Source organism: Symsagittifera roscoffensis, chromosome 5 (genome assembly GCF_963678635.1).
Source record: "Symsagittifera roscoffensis chromosome 5, txSymRosc1.1, whole genome shotgun sequence".
Classification (NCBI taxonomy): domain Eukaryota; kingdom Metazoa; phylum Xenacoelomorpha; order Acoela; family Convolutidae; genus Symsagittifera; species Symsagittifera roscoffensis.
In genome coordinates this window covers 22615589-22635288 of record NC_087066.1, presented here as the reverse complement: position 1 = coordinate 22635288, position 19700 = coordinate 22615589, and the positions used below count along the sequence as shown (strand labels likewise).

Genomic DNA, 19700 nt, shown 5'->3' with positions numbered 1-19700 from the left:
AGCGACTATTTTATTGGGTCTTTTTTGAAAAATTTTGAACTCGAATTAGTAACGAATCGAGAAATAGTGATCTCTAATACGTTCATCCAAATATCAATCATTAGTGTCAGAGGTTTACCTATTTGATCTGTGTCTAAAAAAGCAATTTACATTCTCTGAAGGAAGTGTTCAGCAGCGTGTGAAATTGCTCGAGGAAGCTCCTAAGAAAATCGTGCTTTGCTTGTGAAACAATTTGAGGGAAACCTTTCATTTAATTGTAAGTCGTTTCAATTGCTATGGGCGCCATGTTTGACAGATCACCAGTCGTTATGTTTACGAAATCAATTGGAACTTCAAAATAAAACGAACTTGGATTGGTCAAGATCAAATGTCTCGAAATTTTGAGGGCAGGGCAGCGCAAGGCAAGGAGGGGCAGGGCAGCGTAAGGGAAGGCAGGGCAGCACAAGGCAAGGCAAGGGACAGGAGAGCGCAAGGCTAGGCAGGGAAGCGCAAGGCAAGGGGGTCAGGGCAGTGTAATGCAGGACTGCGCAGCGCAGGGCAAGGTGGAGTATGGCAGGGCAGCGCATCGTAGTGCAGGGCTATTCAGACAAGGTACGGTAGTCCAAGGCAAGGGAATCAGGGCAGCGTACTGCAGGACGGTGCAAGGCAGGGCAAAGTGGGAATAGAAGGGCAGCGCATCGCAGTGCAGGGCTGCAAAAACAAGGTACGATAGCGCAAGGCAGGGCAGTGGAAGGAGGGACAAGGCAAGGAAGATCCAAGTAGCGCAAAGCAAGGCAAGGGGATCAGGGCAGCGTAATATACCATCATATGGGTTAATTAATAATTTTCTGAAAAAAAAACGATTCGTCATTGGATTCGTGGTTTTTGTCCTAGTTTCCGTCGGTTCATTTTCCTTTTTTTAAAATTAATTTATTAATCTGATATGGTTCTGTATCGGAAGCTAGTTGGTAGCAGTGACAATCCCTAAGCTTTTAAACAGATTATACTTATTTAGTGCGATGCGAATGATCAAACTGAGCTTTCCTTCGTTTGTTTTTTGTTTTGTTTTTAAGAGCCGATGAACGTTGTTTTTAAGAGCCGATGACAGGGCAAGGAGTAGCATGGCAGGGCAGCGCGTTGCAGTGCACGGCAGCGCAAGGCAAGGCAGAGCAGTGGAAGTAGGAGCAAGGCAAGGAAGAGCATTGCAGCTCAAAGTGTTATTTCCATTGTTAAAAAAAGACAAACGCCTCTATCGACCAGCAAAAGTGTGAAGGTCTGGAAAAACGTGATCGACTTCTAGTTTCCAAAGCGGAATTTAGTTTCCAGATTTCCCAGCACTATCAGATTTTCTCTAATTGTGTTATTTTTTTCAAAAAATGTCAACTGTAAAGGGTTCTAGAAATTTACAAAGCTTTATGGCGATCTTGGTTTCTCTGAAGTTCGAAAGTTGAGGTTTTTTCTAAAACAAGCCAGTGTTTATTTCTGTTTACTTGCATTCATGGAATCTTTTTTCAACTGTCTATTGGCTATGTCTAATTTGCTTAAATACGAGAAGCCATGGAAATGAATTTCAAAATCCAATTGTTCCTTACAACATTGGTTCGACTTTTTCGTGACTTCCAGCAGCTTCCTTTTGACGTGGCGCTCAAAGAAAAATGTCCATGTTAACTCAAATAAAAACTGCTGTTAATTAAAAATCCTCAATAGAGTACAAACAACTTGCCTATGAATCAGTTGCTTTACTTTCGTCAAAAATTTGCAATCGTTGGAGTTAATTGACATTGAAAGAGCGTTGAGGTGATTTAATTTTTTCTATGAAACTCGATTTTTTTTAAAACGCTGGAAAAAAGTTTTGTTGCGCTCGAATAACGTTATCGACTTGTAGTTTCGAAAGTGGAATTTAGTTTCCAGATTTCCCAGCAAAATCAGATTTTCTTTAATTGTGTTATTTTTTCAAAGAAAATGTCAACTACAAATGGTTCTAGAAATTTAAAGAGCTTTATGGCGATCTTTGTTTCGCTGAATTTCGAAAATTGAGGTTTTTTCTAAAACAGGCCAGTGTTTTTTTCTGTTTACTTGCGTTCATGGAAACTTTTTTCAACTGTCTATTGGCTATGTCTAACTGGCTTAAATACGAGAAGCCATAGAAATGAATTTTGAAATCCAATTGTTCATTACAACATTAATATGACTTTTTCGTGACTTCCAGCAGCTTCCTTTTGACGTGGCGTTCAAAGAAAAATGCCCATCCTAACTCAAATGAAAACCGCTCGTCTTCGAAAATGGAACTGGTGTTAGTTAAAAATCCTCAATAGAGTAGAAACAACTTGCCTATGAACCAATTGCTTTACCTTCGTCAAAATTTTGCAATCGTAAAAGTTACTTGACATTGAAAGAGCATCCAGGTGATGTAATTTTTTTCTATGAAATTCGATGTTTTTTTCAAATGCGGGAAAAAAATTTAGTTTTTCGGCGCGCTCTCAAGTGATGATATTGTAAACGAATTGCGTATTTCTACAGTTGGTTGCGTAGTGGCCTCACTGAAAATTATTTACTATTATATAATTATAGTTAATAGTTTGCCGTGACTTATTTTAGGTGCCAATGGAAGAGTGATTTTTAGTGCCTTTCGTTGGTCCTGTTTTAAATTGAGAAAACAAAAAAAGAAACCCAGAGATTTACAAAGTTAAGCGCAATTATACACTAGTCGACAGAAATAAATGCAAAATCTTGATTTTCTATGTTAAGCGTCTTTTTTATTGGGTCTTTTTTGAAAAAATTTTGAACTCGAATTAGTAACGAATCGAGAAATAGTGATCTCTAATACGTTCATCCAAATATCAATCATTAGTGTCAGAGGTTTACCTATTTCATCGGTGTCTAAAAAAGCATATTACATTGTCTGAAGGAAGTCATCAGCAGCGTGTGAAATTGCTCGAGGAAGCTCCAAAGAAATTCGTGCTTGGCTTGTGAAACAATTTGAGGGAAACCTTTCATTTAATTGTAAGTCGTTTCAATTGCTATGGGCGCCATGTTTAACAGATCACCAGTCGTTATGTTTACGAAATCAATTGGAACTTCAAAATAAAATAACTTGGATTGGTCAAGATCATATGTCTAGAAGTTTTGATGCCAGATCAGCGCAAGGCAAGGAGGGGCAGGCCATTGTAAGGGAAGGCAGGGCAGCACAAGGCAAGGCAAGGGACAGGACAGCGCAAGGCAAGGCAGGGAAGCGCAAGGCAAGGGGATCAGGGCAATGTAACGCAGGACTGCGCAGCGCAGGGCAAGGTGGAGCATGACAGGGCAGCGCATCGTAGTTCAGGGCTGTACAAAGAAGGTACGATAGTCCAAGGCAAGCGAGCCAGGGGAGCGTACTGCAGGACGGTGCAAGGCAGGGCAAAGTGGGAATAGCCGGGCAGCGCAGTGCAGGGCTGCACAAACAAGGTACGATAGCGCAAGGCAGGGCAGTGGAAGAAGGGGCAAGGCAAGGAAGATCCAATTAGCGCAAAGCAAGGCATGGGGATCAGGGCAGCGTAATGCAGGACTGCGCAAGACAGGGCAAGGATTAGAATGGCAGGGCTGCACAAACAAGGTAAGGCAGCGCAAGGCAAGGCAGAGCAGTGGAAGTAGGAGCAAGGCAAGGAAGAGCATTGCAGATCAAAGTGTTATTTCCATTGTTAAAAGAAAGACAAACGCCTCTATCGCCTCTAGTTTCCAAAGCGGAATTTGGTTTCCAGATTTCCCAGCACTATCAGATTTTCTCTAATTGTGTTGATTTTTCGAAAAATTGTCAACTGTAAAGGGTTCTAGAAATTTAAAGAGCTTTATGGCGATCTTTTGCTTCTCTGAATTTCAAAAGTTGAGGTTTTTTTTCTAAAACATGCCAGTGTTTTTTTCTGTTTACTTGCGTTCATGGAATCTTTTTTCAACTGTCGATTGGCTATATCTAATTGGCTTAAATACGAGAAGCCATGGAAATGAACTTTAAAATCCAATTGTTCATTACAACATTAATACGACTTTTTCTTGACTTCCAGCCGCTTCCTTTTGACGTGGCGTTCAAAGAAAAATGCGCATGTTAACTCAAATGAAAACCGCTCGTCTTCGAAATGGAACTGGTGTTAATTAAAAATCCTCAATGGAGTACAAACAACTTGCCTATGAATCAGTTGCTTTACCTTCGTCAAAAATTTGCAATCGTTAGAGTTAATTGACATTGAAAGAGCGCTAAGGTGATGTAGTTTTTTCTATGAAAGTAGATTTTTTCAAAACGCTGGAAAAAATAGTTTTGTGGCGCTCGAAAAACGTTATCGACTTCTAGTTTCGAAAGTGGAATTTAGTTTCCAGATTTCCCAGCAAAATCAGATTTTCTTTAATTGTGTTATTTTTTCAAAGAAAATGTCAACTACAATTGGTTCTAGAAATTTAAAGAGCTTTATGGCGATCTTTGTTTCGCTGAATTTCGTAAGTTGGGGTTTTTTCTAAAACATGCCAGTGTTTTTTTTCTGTTTACTTGCGTTCATGGAAACTTTTTTCAACTGTCTATTGGCTATGTCTAATTGGCTTAAATACGAGAAGCCATAGAAATGAATTTTAAAATCCAAGTGTTCATTACAACATTAATACGACTTTTTCGTGACTTCCAGCAGCTTCCTTTTGACGTGGCGTTCAAAGAAAAATGCCCATGCTAACTCAAATGAAAACCGCTCGTCTTCGAAAATGGAACTGGTGTTAGTTGAAAATCCTCAATAGAGTACAAACAAATTGCCTATGAATTAGTTGCTTTACCTTTGTCAAAAAAATTTTGCAATCGTAAAAGTTACTTGACATTGAAAGAGCATCCAGGTGATGTAATTTTTTCTATGAAATTCGATGTTTTTTTCAAATGCGGGAAAAAATTTTAGTTTTTCGGCGCGCTCTCAAGTGATGATATTGTAAACGAATTGCGTATTTCTACAGTTGATTGCGTAGTGGCCTCACTTGAAAATTTTTAATTATGATATAATTTAAGTTAATAGTTTGCCGTGACTTATTTTAGGTGCGAATGGAAGAGTGACTTTTTATAGTGCCTTTCGTTGGTCGTGTTTTAAATTGAGAAAACAAAAAAAGAAACCCAAAGATTTACAAAAAAAAGCGCAATTATACACTGAGGACAGAAATAAAAGCAAAATCTTGATTTTCTATGTTAAGCGACTATTTTATTGGGTCTTTTTTGAAAAAATTTTGAACTCGAATTAGTAAGGAATCGAGAAATAGTGATCTCTAATACGTTCATCCAAATATCAATCATTGGTGTCAGAGGTTTACCTATTTAATCTGTCTAAAAAAGCAAATTACATTCTCTGAAGGAAGTCTTCAGCAGCGTGTGAAATTGCTCGAGGAAGCTCCAAAGAAATTCGTGCTTGGCTTGTGAAACAGTATGAGGGAAACCTTTCATTTAAATGTAAGTCGTTTCAATTGCTATGTGCGCCATGTTTAACAGATCACCAGTCGTTATGTTTACGAAATCAATTGGAACTTCAAAATAAAACGAACTTGGGTTGGTCAAGATCAAATCTCTAGAAGTTTTGATGCCAGGTCAGCGCAAGGCAAGGAGAGGCAGGGCAGCGTAAGGGAAGGCAGGGCAGCACAAGGCAAGGCAAGGGACAGGACAGCGCAAGGCAAGGCAGGGAAGCGCAAGGCAAGGGGATCAGGGCAGTGTAACGCAGGACTGCGCAGCGCAGGGCAAGGTGGAGCATGACAGGGCAGCGCATCGTAGTGCAGGACTGTACAAACAAAGTACGGTAGTCCAAGGCAAGGAAATCAGGGCAGCGTACTGCAGGACGGTGCAAGGCAGGGCAAAGTGGGAATAGCAGGGCAGCGCAGTGCAGGGCGGCACAAACAAGGTACGATTATGCAAGGCAGAGCAGTGGAAGGAGGGGCAAGGCAAGGAAGATTCAAGTAGCGCAAAGCAAGGCATGGGAATCAGGGCAGCGTAATGCAGGACTGCGCAAGACAGGGCAAGGATTAGAATGGCAGGGCAGCGCGTTGCAGTGCAGGGCTGCACAAACAAGGTAAGGCAGCGCAAGGAGAGGCAGAGCAGTGGAAGTAGGAGCAAGGCAAGGAAGAGCATTGCAGCTCAAAGTGTTATTTCCATTGTTAAAAGAAATACAAACGCCTCTATCGACCAGCAAAAGTGAAGGTCTGGAAAAACGTGATCGACTAGTTTCCAAAGCGGAATTTAGTTTTCAGATTTCCCAGCACTATCAGATTTTCTCTAATTGTGTTAATTTTTTCGAAAAATTGTCAACTGTAAAGGGTTCTAGAAATTTAAAGAGCTTTATGGCGATCTTTTGCTTCTCTGAATTTCAAAAGTTGAGGTTTTTTCGAAAACATGCCAGTGTTTTTTTCTGTTTACTTGCGTTCATGGAATCTTTTCTCAACTGTCTATTGGCTATATCTAATTGGCTTAAATACGAGAAGCCATGGAAATGAACTTTAAAATCCAATTGTTCATTACAACATTAATACGACTTTTTCGTGACTTCCAACAGCTTCCTTTTGACGTGGCGTTCAAAGAAAAATGCCCATGTTAACTCAAATGGAAACCGCTCGTCTTCGAGAATGGAATTGGTGTTAATTAAAAATCCTCAATAGAGTACAAACAACTTGCCTATGAATCAGTTGCTATAGCTTCGTCAAAATTTTGCAATCGTAAGAGTTAATTGACAACGAAAAAGCTTTCAGGTGATGTAATTTTTTTTCGATGAAAATAGATGTTTTTTTTGTGAAATGCGGGAAAAAAATTTAGTTTTTTGGCGCGCTCTCAAGTGATGATATTGCAAACGAATTGCGTATTTCCACAGTTCATTGCGTAGTGGCCTCACTTGAAAATTATTTACTATTATATAATAATAGTAAATTGTTTGCCGTGACTTATTTTTGGTGCCAATGGAAGAGTGACTTTTCATATTGCCTTTCGTTGGTCGTGTTTTAAATTGAGAAAACAAAAAAAGAAACTCAAAGATTTACAAAATTAAGCGCAATTATACACTAGTCGACAGAAATACAAGCAAAATCTTGATTTTCTATATTAAGCGACTATTTCATTGGGTCTTTTTTGAAAAAGCTTTGAACTCGAATAAGTAACGAATCGAGACATAGTGATCTCTAATACGTTCTCCCAAATATCAATCATTGGTGTCAGAGGTTTGCCTATTTAATCTGTGTCTCAAAAAGCAAATTACATTCTCTGAAGGAAGTCTTCAGCAGCGTGTGAAATTGCTGGAGGAAGCTGCAAAGAAATGCGGGTTTGCCTACGAAACAATTTGAGGGAAACCTTTCATTTTATTGTAAGTCGTTTTCAACTTCTATGGGCGCCATGTTTAACAGATCGCCAGACGTTATGTTTACAAAATGAATTGGAACTTCAAAATAAAACGAACTTGGATTGGTCAAGATCATTTTGAGGGCAGGGTAGCGTAAGGCAAGGAGGGGCAGGGCAGCGTAAGGGAAGGCAAGGCAGCACCAGGCAAGGCAAGGGACAGGACAGCGCAAGGCAAGGGGGTCAGGGCAGCGTAATGCAGGACTGCCCAGCGCAGGGTAAGTTGGAGCATGGCAGGGCAGCGCATTGTAGTGCAGGGCTGTACAAACAAGGTATGGTAGCCCAAGGCAAGGGAATCAGGGCAGCGTAATACAGGACGGTGCAAGGCAGCGCAAAGTGGAGAATAGCAGGGCAGCGCATTGCAGTGCAGGGCTGCACAAACAAGGTACGGTAGCGCAAGGCAGGGCAGTGGAAGGAGGGGCAAGGCAAGGAAGATCCAAGTAGCGCAAAGCAGGCAAGGGGATCAGGGCAGCGTAATGCAGGACTGCGCAAGACAGGGCAAGGAGTAGCATGGCAGGGCAGCGCGTTGCAATGCAGGGCTGCACAAACAAGATAAGGCAGCGCAAGGCAAGGCAGTGGAAGGAGGGGCAAGGCAAGGAAGAGCATTGCAGCTCAAAGTGTTATTTCCATTGTTAAAAGGAAGACAAACGCCTCTGTCGATCAGCAAAAGTGTGAAGGTCTGAAAAACCAAAACGTGATCGAACAAAAAAAGAAACCTAGAGATTTACAAAAACAAGCGCAATTATACACTAGTTGACAGAAATAAAAGCAAAATCTCGATTTTCTATGTTAGGCTACTATTTTATTGGGTCTTTTTTGAAAAAGCTTTGATCTCGAATAAGTAACGAATCGAGACATAGTGATTTCTAATACGTTCGTCCAAATATCAATCATTGGTGTCAGAGGTTTACCTATTTAATCTGTGTCTAAAAAGCAATTTACATTCTCTGAAGGAAGTCTTCAGCAGCGTGTGAAATTGCTCGAGGAAGCTGCAAAGAAATGCGGGTTTGCCTACGAAACAATTTGAGGGAAACCTTTCATTTTATTGTAAGTCGTTTTCAACTTCTATGGGCGCCATGTTTAACAGATCGCCAGACGTTATGTTTACGAAATCAATTGGAACTTCAGAATAAAACGAACTTGGATTGGTCAAGATCAAATGTCTAGAAGTTTTGAGGGCAGGGCAGCGCAAGGCAAGGAGGGGCAGGGCAGCGTAAGGGAAGGGAGGGCAGCACAAGGCAAGGCAAGGGACAGGACAGCGCAAGGAAGCGCAAGGCAAGGGGGTCAGGGCAGCGTAATGCAGGGCTGTACAAACAAGGTACGGTAGCCCAAGGTAAGGGAGTCAGGGCAGCGTAATGCAGGACGGTGCAAGGCAGGGCAAAGTGGAAAATAGCAGGGCAGCGCATTGCAGTGCAGGGCTGCACAAACAAGGTACGGTAGCGCAAGGCAGGGCAGTGGAAGGAGGGGCAAGGCAAGGAAGATCCAAGTAGCGCAAACAAGGCAAGGAGGGGCAAGGCAAGGAAGAGCATTGTAGCTCAAAGCAAGGCAAGGCAGTGGAAGGCAAGGCAATGGAAGGAGGGGCAAGGCAAGGAAGCACATTGCAACTCAAAGCAAGGCAGACCAGCGCAAAGCAAGGCAGGGCAGAGCAAAGCAGCACATGGAAAGGCAGGGCAGAGCATTCCAAGGCAGGGTAGCCGAAAGAAAGCAGGGAAACGGTAAAAGGGGTAGGGAAGGGGAAGGCAAGGAGCATGGCTGGGCAAAGTTAAGTAGGGCAGCGCAAAGCAAGGCAGGCCAGGGCATTCTAAGGCAGTTTTCTGTTACTAAGCAGTAGAAGGGGGTCAAATATGCAATAGAGGAGTCCCGATTGAAGCGCAGAGTCCCCCAATCTAGCAAAAGCCTCAAGAGTCATTCAGTTTTTTTCGCCGCGAAGTCAATTGAACTATCAACTAAGTTCGAGTGAGTGAAGCAAATTTTTTCAGTGAAGTTAATCATTTCTATTGAATTACTGGATTACAGTTGAATGCTCAGTGACAGTGGTGCGCGACACTCACACGCATACTTGCCTAACTGGGCCCACTCTTTTACATTTCAAGGAATTGAAGTGGGCTATGACGTGAAACAGCCTTTTTTCAGAGGATCCTTAAAAGATCCACAAAATGTTTCAACTCTTTTTGGGTCAAAAGATTAGCTGGGTTTTTTGTCACTTTTGCGAACTAATTCAAGCTTTTGAAACAATGCAAATGATTTAAAGTTCAGCCATTTTTTTAGCTTGATGTTTGTCAGAAGCATTTGACTAGATGACTTTCAGTTAATCAATTCATGCATGAACGTAATTTAGTAAATTTGATTCTTCTGAGTAGCTTGCAACAAGATACAAATTTCATGAATATAATCAAAATCCTGAAAAAACCCAAAATCGGTCAATTTCGTTTCAACTATAAACATTGAGTTTACGGTTAATCATTTCAAGCTAATAATTTTCAAGCTAATAATTTTCAAGCTAGAAATGCATGGGTTAACTTTCAACGAAGCAATTTCATCTAACAAACTGAATTGGTTCAAAAAGATCGCTTGAAATTGACTCGTTTTTTTTTTCAAATAATTAATTGGCTTGCTTTGAAGAACACTTGGAAAGCCTATTTTAAAAATTATAAGTTTTTTTGCGAACTGTAGGTAGGTATCGAGGTAAGTTCAGATAATTAAATGTTTTATAGCTGGATGGCAGATTTCACAGAGTAGTTTTTTGCCAACTTTTTTTTCGAAGTCCATTCAGGCCGCCATACCTACAAAGCAACCAAAATGTCTAAAAACCATTCAAATAGCAATGTTTTGTAGTTAAATTGAACATTTGCAGTCAATTTGGTTCACGAGTGCTTTTCTTGAAAAAATTGTTTTGTTTTAATCTTGCGATAGGCAAAGGTTTTGCAACGGGGTATTAGAAATTTTTAAAATTATTTTGGTAACAGATGGTCAAATGGTAGTTTTTTACCGCTGTATTAATTGCATGGTTGGAGTAGTGTGTATTAACTGCATATGTACCTTGGGTGAACATTAGGAGTTGCAAAGTAATTTTTATCTGTGCTGAAAAACTTTGGTAAATTTTCGGCAGATTTTCGACACCGAGGTCGGTCGGCTTTAATTCTGTGTGCTTATTTTCTCTTTTTTTTGTATTTTTAACTTTTGTAGGTATTTTTTTGTATTTTTAACTTTTTTAGGTATTAATTGAGAATGGTTGAAATGTAACGAGATTTATGCAAAGTGTAAATCAATCTCCAAAGCCCGCCATAATAAAATTTGCTAATTAAACATGAAAGGACAGGACAGCGCAAGGAAGCGCAAGGCAAGGGGGTCAGGGCAGCGTAATGCAGGGCTGTACAAACAAGGTACGGTAGCCCAAGGTAAGGGAGTCAGGGCAGCGTAATGCAGGACGGTGCAAGGCAGGGCAAAGTGGAAAATAGCAGGGCAGCGCATTGCAGTGCAGGGCTGCACAAACAAGGTACGGTAGCGCAAGGCAGGGCAGTGGAAGGAGGGGCAAGGCAAGGAAGATCCAAGTAGCGCAAAGCAGGCAAGGGGATCAGGGCAGCGTAATGCAGGACTGCGCAAGACAGGGCAAGGAGTAGCATGGCAGGGCAGCGCGTTGCAATGCAGGGCTGCACAAACAAGATAAGGCAGCGCAAGGCAAGGCAGTGGAAGGAGGGGCAAGGCAAGGAAGAGCATTGCAGCTCAAAGTGTTATTTCCATTGTTAAAAGGAAGACAAACGCCTCTGTCGATCAGCAAAAGTGTGAAGGTCTGAAAAACCAAAACGTGATCGAACAAAAAAAGAAACCTAGAGATTTACAAAAACAAGCGCAATTATACACTAGTTGACAGAAATAAAAGCAAAATCTCGATTTTCTATGTTAGGCTACTATTTTATTGGGTCTTTTTTGAAAAAGCTTTGATCTCGAATAAGTAACGAATCGAGACATAGTGATTTCTAATACGTTCGTCCAAATATCAATCATTGGTGTCAGAGGTTTACCTATTTAATCTGTGTCTAAAAAGCAATTTACATTCTCTGAAGGAAGTCTTCAGCAGCGTGTGAAATTGCTCGAGGAAGCTGCAAAGAAATGCGGGTTTGCCTACGAAACAATTTGAGGGAAACCTTTCATTTTATTGTAAGTCGTTTTCAACTTCTATGGGCGCCATGTTTAACAGATCGCCAGACGTTATGTTTACGAAATCAATTGGAACTTCAGAATAAAACGAACTTGGATTGGTCAAGATCAAATGTCTAGAAGTTTTGAGGGCAGGGCAGCGCAAGGCAAGGAGGGGCAGGGCAGCGTAAGGGAAGGGAGGGCAGCACAAGGCAAGGCAAGGGACAGGACAGCGCAAGGAAGCGCAAGGCAAGGGGGTCAGGGCAGCGTAATGCAGGGCTGTACAAACAAGGTACGGTAGCCCAAGGTAAGGGAGTCAGGGCAGCGTAATGCAGGACGGTGCAAGGCAGGGCAAAGTGGAAAATAGCAGGGCAGCGCATTGCAGTGCAGGGCTGCACAAACAAGGTACGGTAGCGCAAGGCAGGGCAGTGGAAGGAGGGGCAAGGCAAGGAAGATCCAAGTAGCGCAAAGCAGGCAAGGGGATCAGGGCAGCGTAATGCAGGACTGCGCAAGACAGGGCAAGGAGTAGCATGGCAGGGCAGCGCGTTGCAATGCAGGGCTGCACAAACAAGATAAGGCAGCGCAAGGCAAGGCAGTGGAAGGAGGGGCAAGGCAAGGAAGAGCATTGCAGCTCAAAGTGTTATTTCCATTGTTAAAAGGAAGACAAACGCCTCTGTCGATCAGCAAAAGTGTGAAGGTCTGAAAAACCAAAACGTGATCGAACAAAAAAAGAAACCTAGAGATTTACAAAAACAAGCGCAATTATACACTAGTTGACAGAAATAAAAGCAAAATCTCGATTTTCTATGTTAGGCTACTATTTTATTGGGTCTTTTTTGAAAAAGCTTTGATCTCGAATAAGTAACGAATCGAGACATAGTGATTTCTAATACGTTCGTCCAAATATCAATCATTGGTGTCAGAGGTTTACCTATTTAATCTGTGTCTAAAAAGCAATTTACATTCTCTGAAGGAAGTCTTCAGCAGCGTGTGAAATTGCTCGAGGAAGCTGCAAAGAAATGCGGGTTTGCCTACGAAACAATTTGAGGGAAACCTTTCATTTTATTGTAAGTCGTTTTCAACTTCTATGGGCGCCATGTTTAACAGATCGCCAGACGTTATGTTTACGAAATCAATTGGAACTTCAGAATAAAACGAACTTGGATTGGTCAAGATCAAATGTCTAGAAGTTTTGAGGGCAGGGCAGCGCAAGGCAAGGAGGGGCAGGGCAGCGTAAGGGAAGGGAGGGCAGCACAAGGCAAGGCAAGGGACAGGACAGCGCAAGGAAGCGCAAGGCAAGGGGGTCAGGGCAGCGTAATGCAGGGCTGTACAAACAAGGTACGGTAGCCCAAGGTAAGGGAGTCAGGGCAGCGTAATGCAGGACGGTGCAAGGCAGGGCAAAGTGGAAAATAGCAGGGCAGCGCATTGCAGTGCAGGGCTGCACAAACAAGGTACGGTAGCGCAAGGCAGGGCAGTGGAAGGAGGGGCAAGGCAAGGAAGATCCAAGTAGCGCAAAGCAGGCAAGGGGATCAGGGCAGCGTAATGCAGGACTGCGCAAGACAGGGCAAGGAGTAGCATGGCAGGGCAGCGCGTTGCAATGCAGGGCTGCACAAACAAGATAAGGCAGCGCAAGGCAAGGCAGTGGAAGGAGGGGCAAGGCAAGGAAGAGCATTGCAGCTCAAAGTGTTATTTCCATTGTTAAAAGGAAGACAAACGCCTCTGTCGATCAGCAAAAGTGTGAAGGTCTGAAAAACCAAAACGTGATCGAACAAAAAAAGAAACCTAGAGATTTACAAAAACAAGCGCAATTATACACTAGTTGACAGAAATAAAAGCAAAATCTCGATTTTCTATGTTAGGCTACTATTTTATTGGGTCTTTTTTGAAAAAGCTTTGATCTCGAATAAGTAACGAATCGAGACATAGTGATTTCTAATACGTTCGTCCAAATATCAATCATTGGTGTCAGAGGTTTACCTATTTAATCTGTGTCTAAAAAGCAATTTACATTCTCTGAAGGAAGTCTTCAGCAGCGTGTGAAATTGCTCGAGGAAGCTGCAAAGAAATGCGGGTTTGCCTACGAAACAATTTGAGGGAAACCTTTCATTTTATTGTAAGTCGTTTTCAACTTCTATGGGCGCCATGTTTAACAGATCGCCAGACGTTATGTTTACGAAATCAATTGGAACTTCAGAATAAAACGAACTTGGATTGGTCAAGATCAAATGTCTAGAAGTTTTGAGGGCAGGGCAGCGCAAGGCAAGGAGGGGCAGGGCAGCGTAAGGGAAGGGAGGGCAGCACAAGGCAAGGCAAGGGACAGGACAGCGCAAGGAAGCGCAAGGCAAGGGGGTCAGGGCAGCGTAATGCAGGGCTGTACAAACAAGGTACGGTAGCCCAAGGTAAGGGAGTCAGGGCAGCGTAATGCAGGACGGTGCAAGGCAGGGCAAAGTGGAAAATAGCAGGGCAGCGCATTGCAGTGCAGGGCTGCACAAACAAGGTACGGTAGCGCAAGGCAGGGCAGTGGAAGGAGGGGCAAGGCAAGGAAGATCCAAGTAGCGCAAACAAGGCAAGGAGGGGCAAGGCAAGGAAGAGCATTGTAGCTCAAAGCAAGGCAAGGCAGTGGAAGGCAAGGCAATGGAAGGAGGGGCAAGGCAAGGAAGCACATTGCAACTCAAAGCAAGGCAGACCAGCGCAAAGCAAGGCAGGGCAGAGCAAAGCAGCACATGGAAAGGCAGGGCAGAGCATTCCAAGGCAGGGTAGCCGAAAGAAAGCAGGGAAACGGTAAAAGGGGTAGGGAAGGGGAAGGCAAGGAGCATGGCTGGGCAAAGTTAAGTAGGGCAGCGCAAAGCAAGGCAGGCCAGGGCATTCTAAGGCAGTTTTCTGTTACTAAGCAGTAGAAGGGGGTCAAATATGCAATAGAGGAGTCCCGATTGAAGCGCAGAGTCCCCCAATCTAGCAAAAGCCTCAAGAGTCATTCAGTTTTTTTCGCCGCGAAGTCAATTGAACTATCAACTAAGTTCGAGTGAGTGAAGCAAATTTTTTCAGTGAAGTTAATCATTTCTATTGAATTACTGGATTACAGTTGAATGCTCAGTGACAGTGGTGCGCGACACTCACACGCATACTTGCCTAACTGGGCCCACTCTTTTACATTTCAAGGAATTGAAGTGGGCTATGACATGAAACAGCCTTTTTTCAGAGGATCCTTAAAAGATCCACAAAATGTTTCAACTCTTTTTGGGTCAAAAGATTAGCTGGGTTTTTTGTCACTTTTGCGAACTAATTCAAGCTTTTGAAACAATGCAAATGATTTAAAGTTCAGCCATTTTTTTAGCTTGATGTTTGTCAGAAGCATTTGACTAGATGACTTTCAGTTAATCAATTCATGCATGAACGTAATTTAGTAAATTTGATTCTTCTGAGTAGCTTGCAACAAGATACAAATTTCATGAATATAATCAAAATCCTGAAAAAACCCAAAATCGGTCAATTTCGTTTCAACTATAAACATTGAGTTTACGGTTAATCATTTCAAGCTAATAATTTTCAAGCTAATAATTTTCAAGCTAGAAATGCATGGGTTAACTTTCAACGAAGCAATTTCATCTAACAAACTGAATTGGTTCAAAAAGATCGCTTGAAATTGACTCGTTTTTTTTTTCAAATAATTAATTGGCTTGCTTTGAAGAACACTTGGAAAGCCTATTTTAAAAATTATAAGTTTTTTTGCGAACTGTAGGTAGGTATCGAGGTAAGTTCAGATAATTAAATGTTTTATAGCTGGATGGCAGATTTCACAGAGTAGTTTTTTGCCAACTTTTTTTTCGAAGTCCATTCAGGCCGCCATACCTACAAAGCAACCAAAATGTCTAAAAACCATTCAAATAGCAATGTTTTGTAGTTAAATTGAACATTTGCAGTCAATTTGGTTCACGAGTGCTTTTCTTGAAAAAATTGTTTTGTTTTAATCTTGCGATAGGCAAAGGTTTTGCAACGGGGTATTAGAAATTTTTAAAATTATTTTGGTAACAGATGGTCAAATGGTAGTTTTTTACCGCTGTATTAATTGCATGGTTGGAGTAGTGTGTATTAACTGCATATGTACCTTGGGTGAACATTAGGAGTTGCAAAGTAATTTTTATCTGTGCTGAAAAACTTTGGTAAATTTTCGGCAGATTTTCGACACCGAGGTCGGTCGGCTTTAATTCTGTGTGCTTATTTTCTCTTTTTTTTGTATTTTTAACTTTTGTAGGTATTTTTTTGTATTTTTAACTTTTTTAGGTATTAATTGAGAATGGTTGAAATGTAACGAGATTTATGCAAAGTGTAAATCAATCTCCAAAGCCCGCCATAATAAAATTTGCTAATTAAACATGAAAAATTGTTAAGATTTTTTTGGCTTTTTATGTCGTTTATTAACTTTGGTGGCAGCATTTGTTATTATGGTTTGCAACTTTTCTTAATAAAAGTATAAAAAAATCGCAATTTAGATTTTTGGGCTTAGCAAAATAATTGAACCCTCTGATCTTTAATTCAATTGTGTATCAGGTTAGAGATTCCAAGTATATATTACCGCTCTGTAGCTTTATAAATTATATACAGCTTTTATCTGTATTTCAGTCGATTAGTTTGTCATGTTAAATTGCAAATAGTGCGAAGTTTTGCTTCGTCTCTGTTGTTAAAATTTCGAAATGTGCAGGTATTTTAGTTCCAAGATATTGTCATTCAGTTCAAGATTTTTTTTTTCATTTAAAAAACAATTTTTTGAAGTTTTGTTCAGTTTTGTCTGTTCATCTGCAAGTTGAGATCGTCATTCCCTTCTGTGATGAATTGATGCAACACGAAAAATGAAAGAGATCTTTTGTTAAACCTGTTTTTTTTGTCTTAACAACACTAGGTCCGGTTCATATGAACATACAATCTCTAAATGAGTGCTATGAACTCAGAGCTATGCGCGATGAGTTCATATATAATCGAACAGCTGGCAATTGTAACAAACGCGACCACGCCTCACCCAAAGTGTCTTATGATAAGTTAGCAAACAGTTTAATCAGCTATTAGGCATCTGAATCAAGCTTGGAACTGTGTAAGAAACTGTTTGACCAGTATTTTTTCTTTGATACTCCTAGTCAAACAAACTGACTGATAAACGAAACTGCGATCCGTATAAGGCTTCCATTTAAATTCAAAAACTCATTTATTAAGCTTCGAGTTGAGTAAGTTCAGTTTAGTACCGATATCAGGGCCTAGATATACCACATTTGTGCGTATCCGAATCGTTTTAACTATCATAAAACCAGTTTTCTGTGACCGTAACGCTTTTCAGTTGTTTTTCAAGCAGAAAGTTTTTCAGGATGCAGATTGTTTCAAACGAAGCGGAAAGGTTGGTAACAGTCATTTAATTCTTTTAAACTTATGTTGATGTAGAAACTGGTCCTAGATCTTGTTGCCATATTTGTTATTGCTAAATTATTCCGCACGAAATAATAGTTCACAATCTTTCTACTCTTTTTTCAACGTTTTTTTTTCTCTACGCTCCTAAAGGAATAATAATAGGGTTTTTACTTAAATCAGGAGAAGATATTGTAATTGTGCTGATACTTTGTTTTCATAAAAGAGTATTTTGTTTTTGTATCGGATAAAAAACAGGCAATCAATATTTGCACTTTATTCTTGGGCAAACGTCCAAATTTTAAGAACAATCGAAGTTCATAGATCCAAAGTAGCCTCTGAGTTTTCGGTTGGAAATTTCATGAATTTGGTTTTGGGAAGGCTTCATACCCTTTCTTAAATGTTTTCAACATATTTTCATGAAAATGTGGCCTCTTATAAATATACGCTTTGTTTTAAAAAATGTCGAAAGGGAGTTCGGCTAGATTTTATGCGCTTTTTGTACCAAAAGTCAAATTCCAATGAATGAGAATTCGGTTTATAAGAAGTTTCGAAATTAGGTGCTCGCAAAAGGAAAAATTCCAGCTTAATTTTTACAGGCAAGGTAGGGAAACTGGTTTGTGATTCATTTGATTTTGCATTTCTTTATTAAATCTTCATTACAATATGAACGGACATTGCTTGTCATCAGATGACCGAAATGGGTTTGGAGTTCGAAAAATTGAATCGGCTTTGCCCGTTTCGTCAAGAGCTATTAACACTCACAATCCAATTCGAAACATCGTCGATCAAATGAAAATCGAGCCTAATGTCGAAAAATCATTCATTCCTTTATCAATTGGAGACCCTACAACGTTTGGAAATCCCCCGATAAGTTGCGCTACCAAAGAAGCTCTTTTTGATGTGATTGAAAAGGGAAATTGTCATGGCTATGGGCCGTCAGATGGGTTTCTGGTAGCAAAAGAAGCCATAGCTCAGTTTTATTCCACTGACCTTTACCCTTTATCAACCAATGACATAATATTGACATCATCATGCAGCGGTGCAATCGATTTGGCAATCGGAGCAGTGGCCGAAGAAGGAACGAACATTTTGATTCCGAGACCAGGTTTCAGTATTTACGAATCACTGACAACTTTGTATAATGTGAACGTGAAACATTATAACTTGAAACCAGACAAAAACTGGCAGATTGACCTGGAGCATCTTGAAGCACTGGTGGATCCTAAAACATCGGCAATCGTTGTCTGCAATCCTTCAAATCCCTGTGGTTCTGTATGGTCACGGAGCCATATGATTTCAATTTTGAAAATTGCAGAAAGGCATAGTTTGCCTATAATTGCTGATGAAATTTATGCTGATATGGTTTTCAGTGATGTCGATAACGCATCATTTGGCCAATTATCTAAAAATGTCCCCATTCTTATAATGGGAGGAATGGCAAAACGTTGGTTGGTTCTAGGCTGGAGAATTAGTTGGATTTTGATTCAAGATCGTCACAACAAGCTAACCTATGTGCGCAAAGGGTTGAAAAATCTATCGCAGCGTATTCTAGGACCCAACTCGCTTTGTCAATTGGCTATTCCAAAAATACTAAGCGAAACTTCAGATGTATTTTATGAGAATGTAATGAGGAAGCCATGGAAATGAATTTTAAAGTCCAATTGTTATTACAACATTAATACGACTTCTTATTGACTTCCAGTAGCTTCCTTTTGACGTGGCGTTCAAAGAAAAATGCCCATGTTAACTCAAATGGAAACCGCTCGTCTTCGAGAATGGAACTGGTGTTAATTAAAAATCCTCAATAGAGTACAAACAACTTGCCTATGAATCAGTTGCTTTACCTTCGTCAAAATTTTGCAATCGTAAGAGTTAATTGACATTGAAAGAGCTTTCAGGTGATGTATTTTTTTCGATGAAATTCGATGTTTTTTGAAATGCGGGAAAGAAATTTAGTTTTTTGGCGCGCTCTCAAGTGATGATATTGTAAACGAATTGCATATTTCTACAATTGATTGCATATTGGCCTCACCTGAAAATTATTTACTATTATATAATAATAGTTAATTGTTTGCCGTGACTTATTTTAGGTGCCAATGGAGTAGTGACTTTTCTTAGTGCCTTTCGTTGGTCGTGTTTTAAATTGAGAAAACAAAAAAAGAAACCTAGAGATTTACAAAAACAAGAGCAATTATACACTAGTTGACAGAAATAAAAGCAAAATCTCGATTTTCTATGTTAGGCTACTATTTTATTGGGTCATTTTTGAAAAAGCTTTGAACTCGAATAAGTAACGAATCGAGACATAGTGATTTCTAATACGTTCGTCCAAATATCAATCATTGGTGTCAGAGGTTTACCTATTTAATCTGTGTCTAAAAAGCAATTTACATTCTCTGAAGGAAATCTTCAGCAGCGTGTGAAATTGCTCGAGGAAGCTGCAAAGAAATGCGGGTTTGCCTACGAAACAATTTGAGGGAAACCTTTCATTTTATTGTAAGTCGTTTTCAATTTCTATGGGCGCCATGTTTAACAGATCGCCAGACGTTATGTTTACGAAATCAATTGGAGCTTCAGAATAAAACGAACTTGGATTGGTCAAGATCAAATGTCTAGAAGTTTTGAGGGCAGGGCAGCGCAAGGCAAGGAGGGGCAGGGCAGCGTAAGGGAAGGGAGGGCAGCACAAGGCAAGGCAAGGGGTAGGACAGCGCAAGGAAGCGCAAGGCAAGGGGGTCAGGGCAGCGTAATGCAGGGCTGTACAAACAAGGTACGGTAGCCCAAGGTAAGGGAGTCAGGGCAGCGTAATGCAGGACGGTGCAAGGCAGGG

At 40.8% G+C, this 19700-nt stretch overlaps 2 protein-coding genes across 3 annotated transcripts in view; both read left to right on the top strand.

Annotated features, from left to right (window-relative positions):
• LOC134845631 (metal transporter nramp1 homolog) overlaps positions 1 to 19700 on the top strand; it is a 505909-nt gene that overhangs the window by 469308 nt on the left and 16901 nt on the right. The window lies entirely within an intron of this gene.
• LOC134846655 (tyrosine aminotransferase-like) lies at positions 16252 to 18520 on the top strand. Its single transcript, XM_063864040.1, has 2 exons — positions 16252 to 16997; positions 17456 to 18520. The coding sequence occupies exon 2, from the start codon at positions 17537 to 17539 to the stop codon at positions 18518 to 18520; it is 984 nt and encodes a 327-aa protein (XP_063720110.1). The 5' UTR covers positions 16252 to 16997; positions 17456 to 17536.

Coding starts and splice junctions, on each gene's coding strand:
- LOC134846655 (XM_063864040.1), top strand. CDS start 17,537: ATGAACGGACATTGCTTGTCATCAGATGACCGAAATGGGTTTGGAGTT.